At 35.5% G+C, this 14,011-nt stretch overlaps 1 protein-coding gene across 1 annotated transcript in view; it reads right to left on the reverse strand.

Annotated features, from left to right (window-relative positions):
* Positions 1 to 14,011, reverse strand: part of MUT (methylmalonyl CoA mutase) — a 48,895-nt gene that overhangs the window by 10,440 nt on the left and 24,444 nt on the right. The window contains exons 9-12 of the mRNA XM_011998338.1: positions 12,101 to 12,216; positions 9,157 to 9,288; positions 6,621 to 6,768; positions 1,972 to 2,139 (exon numbers count right to left, since the gene is read on the reverse strand). Coding sequence (XP_011853728.1) covers positions 1,972 to 2,139; positions 6,621 to 6,768; positions 9,157 to 9,288; positions 12,101 to 12,216 — 564 coding nt within the window. The remainder of the gene's footprint in view (positions 1 to 1,971; positions 2,140 to 6,620; positions 6,769 to 9,156; positions 9,289 to 12,100; positions 12,217 to 14,011) is intronic.

Genomic DNA, 14,011 nt, shown 5'->3' on the forward strand with positions numbered 1-14,011 from the left:
AGGGTATACAGACATTTTTTGTACTATTTTTATTTTTGCAACTTATCTGTTAGTTTGAAATTATTTCCAAATAAAAATATATGTTTGAATGTCCTTCACTTAGCTGGGCCAGGGATAGCACAGTACCTGCTTCAGGATGGAAGCAGGCATCGTGAGTCTGCTCAAGCTGCTGAAAAAAACTTGGAGGCGACTGCTGCTAAGAGAGTTAGAAAATCCTGATTGTAGTAACACACTGGTGAGGACAGACCACGTTTATTCATTTAATCAGACTGCAGAAACAGTAAGCTCCACGTGGCAGAGGCTGTATCTGTTTGATTAGCCACTAGATATTAGTGCCTTCTAATTTAAAACTAAGTGACCTTTAATTGAATAATAGCAACATTTTACATATTCACTGCAACCAAATAGTGAGAAAATAAGGGTGTTAACTGCTATAATTATATAATATGGGATACCCATATTCACACAAAAGTATAATACAGAAAATGGTCCTTATCCTCAGTTGTTAAATTCATGGGAAAAATCACATGGAAAACACCTAAAGATGTTCTAAGTAATTTAAATATCCAGAGAATTAATACAACTTATTTGAAATACAATTCTTGAAAATGTCAGCTCACTTATACAACAGGCCTACATTTTTTTTCTCAACATGAATTCCAATTCAAATGTTTTCTACTGGCTAATTATTTTGGTCCTTACATTTTAATATCATGCCTCGGTATCACAGACTCTAAAACTGCAACACTGATAGAAGTGTTCTGCGGATAGACTGCAGTAAAAAATAACTACCCTTTATTTTCTCAAATAATGACTTATTTTATGAATGTAATAGGCAAGTATATTAACAAAAAGAATTTTGTGTTGATTATATCACATTAAATAATGTGCTGTTGGAAAGAAAATAAATATGTAGTTTGTTCACAAATATGTAGTTATTCATATGAATTTTCTCCTTTTACGAGTAGTATATTAATGCACTATTTTATATTCTGAGTTTTAATAGAGGAAAAAAAACCTGTAGAGCTGGAAACAAGGTCACACTTCACTGATGGATTCCTGCTATAGCAATGGGGCCTTTGTAGCATCTGTGAATCATTTACTTACAGTGACCTCATATACAGTTCTTCTAACTTGACATTTTTTCCATTCTCAGTAAAAAAGAAAATCTTGATATAATTGAGAACTGGATTGGAAATAGAACCTATTAACTGGCCAGGAATGTCATATGTGGAAGGTGTCTCCCTACCTCACTAATAAATTAACTGATATCATTGTAGGTAACATCTATTTCTCCTTTCCTAAGAGGACTCACAGTTTTGTTCATGTAGTCACCTCCTCCCCATTCAGCCTACAATTTTCAAGACAAGCTGATTCTATTTATGTCTGCAATAGGATATTTTTGGCTCCTGAAATACCATACCCTAATCAAATTAGCTTAAATAATAAAGGGTTTTATAGGACCATGTAAATGATATAGCTCTGAGGTAAGATAACATTTAGGGATGGGACCATCCTGGAGGAAAAGGACAAGGTAGCTCCTTCTAAATGGAAGCAAGCAAACTAAAGGACTCATCCCACCCCTCAGGACAAGGAATACTCACTATATGTCTGGCTAGGGTTTGATATATTCACTGTGTATTTACTACCACTGTTCTCTACTCCACTTAAGAGTTTTATTACTTTTATCCTTTTCTTTCTCCATAACTGTTTATTGAGAATGAAGGTAGACATCTGGCACAGGTTATTGGTTTTGTAAAGTGTTAAGTTAAATTATACATAATGAATTGCAATATAACGTGAATATAAAACAACACTGTCCACTTTTAGACCTTCTAGAATTTATTTAGTGAAATCAACAGGAAATAAATTTGTTGTAGATTTAGGAACAAATTATCTTTAGAACCACATATAAGTTATCATTACTCAGGATTCCCATCACAGTACTAGAAAAATAGAGATGAAAAATACCTGAGGCGGTATCACCCCTCCACACATGACAAGAATATCTGGCCGTCCAAGGGAGTTAAGTTCTTTGATGAGTTCAGGAACTAGGGTTTTATGACCAGCAGCAAGGGTGCTTACGCCCACAGCATGCACATCTGCATCCACGGCCTGCTGGGCCACTTCACGAGGAGTCTAAACAGTCAGAAAGTAAAGATAAATCATTGTTTATTACTAGATAATGACTATAAAAACCCTGGAAGACTATCTAGGCAATACCATTCAGAACATACTAATAGGCAAAGACTTCACGATGAAGATGCCAAAAGCAATTACAACAAAAGCAAAAATTGACAAATGAGATCTAATCAAACTAAAAAGCATCTGCACTAAAAAGGATACTGTCAACAGAGTAAACAGAAAACCTACAGAATGGGAGAAAATTTTTGCAAACTGTGAATCTGACAAAGGTCTAACACCTGCATCTATAAAAAATTTAAACAAATTTACAAAAAAAAAAACATTAAAAAGTGAGCAAAAGACATGAACAGACACTTTTCAAAAAAGACATACATGTGGCCAACAATCATATTTTAAAAAAAGCTCAAAATCACTGATTGTTAGAGAACTGCAAATAAAAACCCCAATGAGACACCATTTCACAACAGTCAGAATGGCTATTATTAAAAAGTCGAAAAATAACAGATGCTAGCAAGGTTGTGGAGAAAAAGGAACGTTTTTACACTGTTGATGAGAATGTAAATTAGTTCAACCATTGTAGATGACAGTGTGGTGATTCCGCACAGACCTAAAAACAGAAATACCTCCCAACCCAGCAATCCCATTACCGTACATATACCCAAACGAATAGAAATCTTTTCATTATAAAAACACATGCATGCAGCTGGGCATAGTGGCTCATGCCTGTAATTCCAGCACTTTGGGAGGCAGAGACGGGTGGATCACTTGAGGTCAAGAGTTCGAGACCAGCCTGGCAAACATGGTGAAACCCATCTCTACTAAAAATGCAAAAATTAGCCAGGTATAGTGGCACGCACCTGTAGTCCCAGCTACTCATATGACTGAGGCAGAAGACTCGCTTGAACCCAGGAGGTGGAGGTTTCAGTGAGCCAAGATCATACCACTACACTCTAGCATGGATGAAAGAGTGAGACTCTCAAAAAAAAACACATTCACATGTATGTTCATTGTAGCACTATTCACCACAGCAAAGACATGGAATCAAGCTAACTGCCCATCAATGATAGACTGGATAAAGAAAATGTGATACATACACACTAAAGAATACCATGCAGCCAGAAAAAAAGAATGAGATTGTGTCCTTTGCAGGAACATGGATAAAGCTGGAAGCCATTATCCTCAGCAAACTAACACAGGGACAGAAAAACCAAATACCACATGTTCTTTCTTATAAGTGGGAGCTAAATGATGAGGACACATGGACACAAAGAAGGCAAAGAGGGAAACAACACACACTGAAACCTATCAGAGGTTAGAGGAACAGGAGAAGGGAGAGGAGCAGGAAAAATAACTAATGGGTACTAGGCTTAATGACACAAGTTTGCCTATATAACAAACCTAAACATGTACCCCCTGAACCTAAAATAAAAGTTAAAAATAATAATAATATTTTTTGAATACTAAAAGAATGTGTCCTCAAATGTTGGGGGGTCTTCCTAATGTAATGCCTACAGGTATCAGAAACTTTTACATTTAATATTCATCATTATATTATTATTTCCCTCAGAGAACTTTGTTCTGATTATCTACATTTTTCATCAAATTTTCTGAAAGCAATAACTCAATCCCTAATTTTTAGTGTTTGCTGATTTTTATGTTGTGAATATTCCAACCATAGCCAATTTCACCCTATTAACATGACATTACTAAATGCAAAGCAGTAAAGATGCACAATAGTCACACAATTATACAGTATCTCTACCATATAGATAAAACAGATGGAAATAACCTAAAGAGCAGATAATAATAAAATATAGTAAGTATAGGGAGTGATGAGTTTTTAGTACTTATCACTTTTGGTTTCAAGCAATAGTAAAAGGTCTAATCTCTAGAATCTATAAGGAACTTAAACAAATAAGACACCATTTCACACCATGAAAAACAAGTGTCTTTTGAAATTCTTAAAAATTTAATTCCTGGAGGCCTCACTATTCCTTAGTGGTTCTATCAATCCTGCCTATATATCTGTAAGTAGTCCCTCCATTAAATTTTCTTCAAAATCCTAGCTGAGATTTGGTTTCTCTTGAGATCCTGACATTGCCCTAGTTAAGGTCTTCACTGTTTCTCATTTGTTTTCTTCACTGGACTCCTTGCATCTAGTTGCAGTTCTTTTCCATCCACTTCAGAGAGTGATTTTTACTAGAAAGCGAATGGCACTGTGCTTCTGAATCAAACAAAAGTTTCAAGGATCAACAAACGTAAGTTTCTGGGTTTCTTGTAACAAGTGAGGTGCCCTCCTTGTCCATATTTTAGTTACAGTAATTTTCATGCTCTGATGTAATTACAAGTAAGTAAATCTCTCTTTGTTAGGAGATTGTAACCTCCCTGAGGACAAAATTGTATCCTACTCAACTCAGAGCCTAGCATCTGGTAGATGATTAATAAATATGTAGTAGATAAGGCTTTTCATATAAAATTATTACAATGTACTTTTTAGACAAATTTTTTTTTGTATTATCATTCTATGGAAAATATCAGTGTAATTTATCTCCAGCAAATTATTTTCCTGTCTAAGTCTAATATTCTGTGACTAAGTAACATATTAGTAGAGAGCTAAAAAACAAAAACAAAAATAAACAAAAATAACCTTACTTATGAATTGAGCTTATATTGCTATTTGATTTCCTTTTCAAAACACTTTTCACCAATCCCATGTGGGCTATCTTTCCCACAAAATATTAGTCAAATCTCAATAAAGAGTACAATAAGATCTTTGAAAGTAATCTTCATAGTTCCAGGTATAATCAGTTTTAGTTCTGAATTGACACTTTTAAAAGTCTGATAATTATATTTTATTTTTATTTCTATCATAATTAATTGGACTATATGTGTTATGGTTAATACTGAGTGTCAACTTGGTTGAAGGATACAAAGTATTGACCCTGAGTGTGTCTGTGAGGGTGATGTCAAGGGAGATTAACATTTGAGTCAGTGGGCTAGGAAAGGGCTAGACCCACCCTTAATCTGGGTGGCCACCATCTAATGAGCTGCCAGCACGGCTAGAATATAAGCTGGCAAAAAAATGTGAAAAGAGAGACTGGCCTAGCTTCCAAGCCTACATCTTTCTCCCATGGTGGATGCTTCTTGCCCTCGAACATCGGACTTCCAAGTACTTCAGTTCGGGAACTCGGACTGGCTCTCCTTGCTCCTCAGCCTGCAAAAGACCTATCGTGGGACCTTGTGATCATGTGAGTTAACACTTAATAAACTCCCCCTTACATATATATATATATAAAGGCTCAGGGAGAGACGGCAGGGTGGCAGGAGTGGAGACCATGGGTATTTGAGCCACTTTCTCATGTAATTTACTTGTGCCTTCAGGATCTGCTCAAGCCCAATCACATATATACTACTTCCATTTGATGATGGAATACTGCTATGCACGACCCACTTTATGGTTAGATGGGTCAGAAAGCACCCAGTTCATGATAGGCAGTTCTGGTTGTATGGTGACTTGATGACCCATAGCCAAATATTCAGTTTCCACCAAAGCCCAGTAACAGGCCAAGAACTGTCTCGCAAAAGGAGAGTAGGTATCTGCAGAAGATGGCAGGGCCTTGCTCCAAAATCCTAGAGGACTCTGTTGTGATTCACCTATGGAGGCCTGCCAAAGGCTCCAAACATCATTGCTATCTGCCACTGACACCTGAAGCACCCTTGGATCTGCTGCGTCATATGGCCCAAGTGGCACAGCAGCTTGCACAGCAGCCTGGACCTGTTGCAGAGCCTTCTCCTATTCTGGACCCCACTCAAAAGTGGCAGCCTTTCGGGTCACTCGATAAACAGGCCAGAGTAACACACCCAAATGAGGAATGTGTTGCCTCCAAAAATCCAAATAGGCTCACTAGGCGTTGTTCCTCTTTCTTGGTTTTAGTAGGGGACAAATTCAGCAATTCATCCTTCACCTTAGAAGGAATATCTCAACAGGCCCCACACCACTGGACCCCTAGAAATCTTACTGAGGTAGAAGGTCCCTGAATTTTAGTCAGATTTATTTCCCATCCTCTGGCAAGCAAATGTCTCACCAATAAGTCTGATGTGTTTGCTACTTCTTGCTCACTGGATTTAATCAGCATAATGTCATCAATTAATGGACCAGTGTGGTATCTTGCAGAGGTGAAAAGTGATCAAGATCTCTCCGAATAAGATTATGACAAAGCCGGAGAGTTAATAAACCCCTGCAGTAGGACAGTAAAGGTATATTGCTGGCCTTGCCAGCTGAAGGCAAATTGCTTCTGGTGGTCCGTATAGGCAGGAATGGAGAGAAAGGCATTTGCCAAGTCAGCGGCTGCATACCAGTTACCAGGAGGTGTGTTAATTTGCTCAATGTCTTGGTCTGTCATCATTTTACTACTATTTCTAAATGTAAGTGACTAGTACATACTTTTGAAATTCCCCCCAACAGTTTTTAGTACCTGGAAAAGAGGGCCTATGTCCACATCAAAACCAAGATCAGCAAATCCTGTAGCTATAACTTTTGCTCCTCTGTCATGGCCATCTTGTCCCATTTTTGCTACAAGAAGACGAGGTCTGCGACCTTCACGTTCCATGAATTTATGAACCCTAAAAAACATTTAAAAATATATCAGTAGTTAGATATTAATTTTCCAAAGGTAAGATATAAAAACTAATTTATTTACAGCAAATCTTTCAAGTTTATTTAAAAATACTTAATTTGTTTACTTGTATTTTGCGTTTTTTTTGTTGTTGTTCTATTTGTTTGATTTCCAATTTTTATTTTACATTCAGGGGTACATGTGCAGGTTTGTTACACAGTTAAACATGTGCCATGGTGAACAGCTGCATAGATCACCCCATCACCTAGGTATTAAGGTCAGCATCCATTAGCTATTCTTCCTGATGCTCTCCCTGCTCCCATCCATATTTTGTTAATGTATCTATTTACATTGAAAGCTCCATTAAAGCTATCTCCCCCTTAGAGGAAAATCTGAAAGATGGCACAGACTGTAAGCACATAGCGCTGAGAACATCATGGTGAAGTAAGACAAAAAATGACAACCTCCCACCTTCATGAGCCAGTGTACAGAGTACAACATGCAGAAAGATTTAAATATAAGCGAAAAAGTGACTTCATAGTCATTTATACATATATGTGACAGACTAGCTGCTTTGAATTGTCCATATCTCATCTACCCTTCATAAGTGTGAACTCTCCCAAGCTAAGAGCAATATGGTTTCTTATAATGCTAAATAATCAAAATGCTTGCTTGCTCCACCGACAAATTTACTTCCAACACAAAAAAGCACTTATCTTTGTTAAAAGAAAAAAAGTTCCACTTTGATGACTTTTACCTTGGCTGTTTTGATATTTACCTAGTGTACAAGTATTGAAATTCAGTTTTTAATGGGAAGCTTGTTACAGAGGTTGGAAAGACCAATCATCAAAAAGCTAGTTTTTACATTTGAGAGATATGATCACATTAATATATATTTCCAAGTCATGCTGTGGAAGTATAAGTTATTATCAGTTCAATAAATACTGATTGTAATGTATGCATAGATGCCAACTAAATGTTTACTTTCAATTACGAAAATCAAGATTTTATAATTATTTAAGCAATAAATAATGTAAACAAATTCAAAAAATAAGAAACTCTACCAGAGTAAGCAGATTGAAATATAAATACCTGGAGGGTATGAAGCAGTATCATTGTTAGTTAAACATCTGTTTGACATGAGAAACTCCTGAAGGGGACCATAGTGAAAGTTCAAAATAGTATTAATTATATGAAAACTAATATTATTAGTTTCAATATTTAATATTTATTATTAAATAAAAACAAACAACCTCATCAAAAAGTGGGCAAAGGATATGAACAGACACTTCTCAAAAGAAGACATTCATGCAGCCAACAGACACATGAAAAAATGCTCATCACTTGCCATCAGAGAAATGCAAATCAAAACCACAATATGATACCATCTCACACCAGTTAGAATGGCGATCATTAAAAAATCAGGAAACAAGAGGTGCTGGAGAGGATGTGGAGAAATAGGAACACTTTTACTCTGTTGGTGGGGCTGTAAACTAGTTCAACCATTGTGGAAAGCAGTGTGGCGATTCCTCAAGAACCTAGAACTAGAAATACCATTTGACCCAGCCATCCCATTACTGGGTATATACACAAAGGATTATAAATCATGCTGCTATAAAGACACATGCACACGTATGTTTATTGCAGCACTATTCACAATAGCAAAGACTTGGAATCAACCCAAATGTCCATCAGTGACAGACTGGATTAAGAAAATGTGGCACATATACACTATGGAATACTATGCAGCTATAAAAAAGGATGAGTTCGTGTCCTTTGTAGGGACATGGACACAACTGGAAACCATCATTCTCAGCAAACTATCGCAAGAACAGAAAACCAAACACCGCATGTTCTCATAGGTGGGAATTGAACAATGAGATTACTTGGACACAGGAAGGGGAACATCACACACCAGGGCCTGTTGTAGGGAGGGGGAAGGAGGAAGGGGGGAAGAATAGCATTAGGAGATATACCTAATGTAAATGGGTGCAGCACACCAACATGGCACATGTATACATATGTTACAAACCTGCACGGTGTGCACATGCACCCTAGAACTTAAAGTATAATAATAATAAAAAAAATAAAAAAATAAAAAATAAAATAAAATAAACATTATGTACATATTAAAATAATGATAGTACAGATATAATATATATCATGTATATTTCTAATTATATATATGTAATGAATAAATTATATACTCTATTAATTATATGTTATATAGTCTATATAATATAGATAATATAATTAACATTTAATTTGCTATTTATTATTTTAAAATTCAAAAATTTTCTCAGTTGTATGTAAGGAAATTAAGCTCCCAGTAGATTCAAGGGGATTCTGTTAACAGAAAAGATGAAATTCTGGCCTAAGAAACCTTACATATTACCTCTTGATAGCAGATGTTATCTCTTTACTTTCTCCAAATTCCTGGCGATATGCTCCACTCACCATTCGATCATTTGCTTTATGTTCACCAAATACCTTTTTCAGAGCATCTGTGATTTCTCCCACTGTACATCTGAAACATGAAATGGTGGTTCCATTAACTTCATTATTTCATGATAAAGATATCTATTTACCATAATATTCAATATAATTAAACATATTTTATTACCTAAGACTGTTTATTAACAATAGACTGTAAAAATGTAAAATAAGAATGTTTTTAATGTATTATGAAAGCGTCTCTTCTGAAAATACTTGTGAAAAATTTATTCTGGATGCCTTTATGCATCCAATTATCTTTTCAACATTTGTCAATCAAGAAATGACTGAATGACCTAAAAATTATATATATAGACAAGTACCTGAAGGTTGCTGAATAATTCACCACTAAACACAAATGGATAAAGAGAAACACTCCCATAAATATTTTTTGATAAGAAGTAAATCTTTTAGCATATTTCATCCATTCGTTCACTAACTCATCCAACATTAGCTGTGTGCCTAATATGTGCCAGATATTACTACATCTCTATATCTACTAGAGCAATACAGTAATAAATGAGACCAAAGAAAAAGTGCTTGTTCTTATAGACATTAACATCTGTAACATCTAGTCAGAGGATGCACATGATAAACAACTAAATTAATAAATTAGTAAGATAATTTCATAAGGTAATAAGTACTATAAAGACACTAAACCAGGCAAAGATGGAATGGGGTGTCTGGAAGAACTATTTTAAAGTTATTGAAGATGTGAAGATATGACTTTTGAACTAAGATATAAATTATAAAAAAGGGGATCCCAAGGGAACATAAAAGAGTAAGAGTGTTTGAAAAAGGAAGCACTAAAAGCAAAGGCTCTGAGATGTAGGAAAATATGTTTTATGTTCTAAAAATAGAAAGAAGGGCATTAGGAACACAGCATATTGAGGAAAGTGGTATAAGATGAGGTCAGAGAAATGGGCAAGAGTCACATCTAGCATATCTTGCAGACTATCGAAAGATTAGGTTTTAATCTAAAAGGAATGGGCAACCGTCAAAGGCCTTTAATAAAAGTCATCTAATGTAAATGACGAGTTAATGGATGCAGCATACCAACATGGCACATGTATACATATGTAACAAACCTGCACGTTGTGCACATGTACCCTAGAACTTAAAGTATAATAATAAAAAAAGTCATGTAATTTCTCTTACGAAATCAGTAGTAGAAAAAAACAACACATACTATTTATACTATACCTTAACCAGTTAAAGCAACATATTTTTTTAAAAGTTCATTATATTAAGAAATAAACACTTAAAAGCAAAAGTAATCCATTTAATGATGTTGCCATATATTGGGAGAAAAATTTTCCGTGGGTCACTTGCATTTCTTCATATCCTGTGGAGCAAAGCACTGATGGCTCTTTATTCTGGACTAGGTTTTCAAAGATGTCTGTATAGTGAATTGCCTTAGAAGACAGGAATATTAGCTACCCCCAGAGCAAAGGGTAGGTTTGCTTTCTGTCGAATATAATAATGTCTCCCTCTAGAACAATGGGGGCCATGCTTATTACCCATTACAAAAGATTCAGAATCCCTAAGCTCAGGGTTCCTCTCCTTGAAAGCAACCCAATACACTGTACAAGAGGTATCACCTAGCAGCCTTTTTCACATCACTCACATCAATTGGGCATCAAAGGAACTAGCCCAAACCTGCTGATGTTATGGCTATTAATACTGTAGTAACAAACTGTCATTAGGTTCTGATCCAGGGATCTCATATCATCAACCAGCACCCCACTAAACAGGATAACTTGCTAGCTTACAAGAAGGATAATATTTCAGGCCCCTTCTGGTTCTTAATATAATGAATGTATTTATATATTGCTATATATAATGAGATAATTTTTAAATAACAACAAATAGAAAAATAATAACAATTAACACATTAAGTGCCATATTCTGTTTCAGGAACTATTTTTAATGCTTTAATGTCTTCTCACAACAATTCTACTGGGTAGTAAATACAAAAAACTTCACTTTGCCAAATATCACGTCTATGGTAACACAGAAGCAGATATAACATGAGATTAGATTCTGTTTTTTACTTAGCCTTTTTTAAATGCAGGATGACAAAAGTTAGCAGACAAAGGAGCATGTTAAGGGTTACAAATGGCAAAAAGTTTCAAGAAGGAAGAAGTGGTCAATAATGTTAAATACTGTAGAGAATTCAAGATATGGACTAAAAATTATCCACAATATCAGACAAAGAGCGTTCGCTAGTGAACTTAGTAAGAGCAATTATATTACAGTAGAAAATCAAATGCAGTAGACCAAAATGTCAACAGGAGATAGAAGACTAGTAACAATTAACAAGTATTCTACTCCTAAAAGAACATGTGGTTCTAGTAACAAGGGAAGAAGGACTGGGATGAGAGTGTGGGGAAGTTGGTTACTCTTCTGGTTGCTTCATGGTTAAAACTAATTCAAAAGCAATGGGATGACAAGTTTTTCCTATTAATTCTCCGATTAATGTTCCCCTCCCCACCCCAGAGCCATTTTAACTGGTAAAATACCAAGGTAATAGGCATAAACCTAGTGATATACTTGAGAGTCCAACACATTTCAACCTGTGAATCAGTGAAATGGATTCATTTCAGTAGTTTCAAAATTCCTCAGCCACAGTAAAATATACAATTATTAATACATTTCACTCAAAATATATGAATGCTTTAAATATAGAGGATTTTAAAATGATAAGAATTAAATTTATTATGGATGCCATTATTTTCTTTTGCGCTCGCATGGTTTACAGGGTCAACCTTTCATTTAAGTATACTCTGGAAAGCTAAACCGGCCAACTTTTAGTCTTTGGAAACCTCCAACTTATATATCTTTACCTTGCACGAGATGCATCCACTGCCAGAGCCAGGATATTTCCATCTCCGCTAGCAGCACATTCGGTTAGTGCAGCAAGACAACGTTCAGCCAAAGCTTGATCCCTGCTGGATTTGATCTATGGAAAAAGTCAAGGAAAGGGACAATTTACATGAAGAGAGAATAAAACAGAGATCAAGAGATTAGACCCTGATGCATACCACGTGGCATTTTTTTCCATAATCCTAACTCCAAATATAAGAGGAAAAAAATGAACAGAATAATATATAACCTAGGAATTTTATTCATTCAATTCATTCATTCACTCAGGATTTCCTAAAATAATATTACATTTGGTATAACCCCAACAAATCAGAAACATGCAGGGCAATAATAGTGCTGACCTTCCCAAGCAGCACATGTTACTTAGGCTTTTCTAAAGTAGCAAGACATTGAAAACAAGTAGGTCTTTCATATGAAGTATTTTGAAGGAACACTAAAGATTAGTAGTGACAAGAGAAAAAAAAATGAACTTGGAGAATATTTTAGTTATATTTTAAGTTTCCTTTAGATAAATAACAATATATAAATAATAATGTATGTATATTGCTGTACTTTTATTTAAAAATAATCTCAAGAGAGAAAGAGAGACTAAGAGAAAGATACACAATGAAAAACATGGTAAAAAATGTTTTCCCTGGGTCCTAACTCTGCTCTGCCAACAATTTGTCAAAATAAAGTTGCATAAATCCATTGTTTTACAAATTGTACCACCTGTAAGAGAGTCTAAAATATGATACTGCTGAAGCTGCCACGAATATTATATAGTATATATAAGCAGAGGTGGTATAGAAAATTTATACAGTCATCCCTCAATATCTTTCGGCAATTGGTTTCATGACCCACTGCCCACCCTATCCACAGACACCAAAATTCAGGGATGTTCAAGGCCCTTATACAAAATGATGTAGTATTGGCATATAACCTATGTACATTTTCTTGTATACTTTGAATCATCTCTAGATTACTTATAATTCCTCATACAATGTAAGTACAATATAAATAGTTGTTATACTGTATGGTTTAGGAAATAACAACAAGAAAAAAAGTCTGTACACATTCAGTACAGATGCATCCATTTTTTTTTTTCTCAAATATCTTCAACTCATTATTGGTTAAATCCATAGATGTGGAACCCATAGATATGGAGGTCCAACTATATTTAGGGCAAGAAAAAACTTAACTCCAAATTCTCCATAAAAATGCTCATTTTTGGCTGAGCGCGGTGACTCATGCCTGTAATCCCAGCACTCTGGGAGGCCAAGGTGGGTGGATCATGAGGTCAGGAGTTCGAGACCAGCCCAGCCAACATAGTAAAACCCCTTCTCTACTAAAAATACAAAAATTAGCCGGGCATGATGGCTCATGCTTGTAGTCCCAGCTACTTGGGAAGCTGAGGCAGGAGAATTGCTTGAACTAGGGAGGTGAAGGTTGTGGTGAGCCAAGATCAGGCCACTGCACTCCAGCCTGGGCAACAGAGCAAGACTTCATCTCAAAAAAAAAAAAAAAAAAAAGCCCATTTTTCTTTATCTTTCATTGGAGACAGAAACAATAAACACATACAATTTAAGAGAAAAATAAAGTAAATCGAGAAAATAACGAAGTGATTTGGCACAGGGTAGCAGGGTGCCATTGTAGATATTGGATCACTGTAAGCTTCTTAGATAAGGTGACATTTGAGCAAAGACCTGAGAAGTATACCTTTTCTGGTTTACTAGAAAACTAGTCATCCGTAGATTAGGTAGTTTGCTATAATTATCTCAACAACAGATTACTAAAATTCAGGGAGTGAAAACACATGCTAAACTTAATTGGGACTAAGGATTAAAAAAATAATTTAATACAAAATTACTGTTGAGGTAGTTCACATTTTT

Source organism: Mandrillus leucophaeus, unplaced genomic scaffold (assembly GCF_000951045.1).
Source record: "Mandrillus leucophaeus isolate KB7577 unplaced genomic scaffold, Mleu.le_1.0 Scaffold1157, whole genome shotgun sequence".
In the NCBI taxonomy this organism is placed as follows: domain Eukaryota; kingdom Metazoa; phylum Chordata; class Mammalia; order Primates; family Cercopithecidae; genus Mandrillus; species Mandrillus leucophaeus.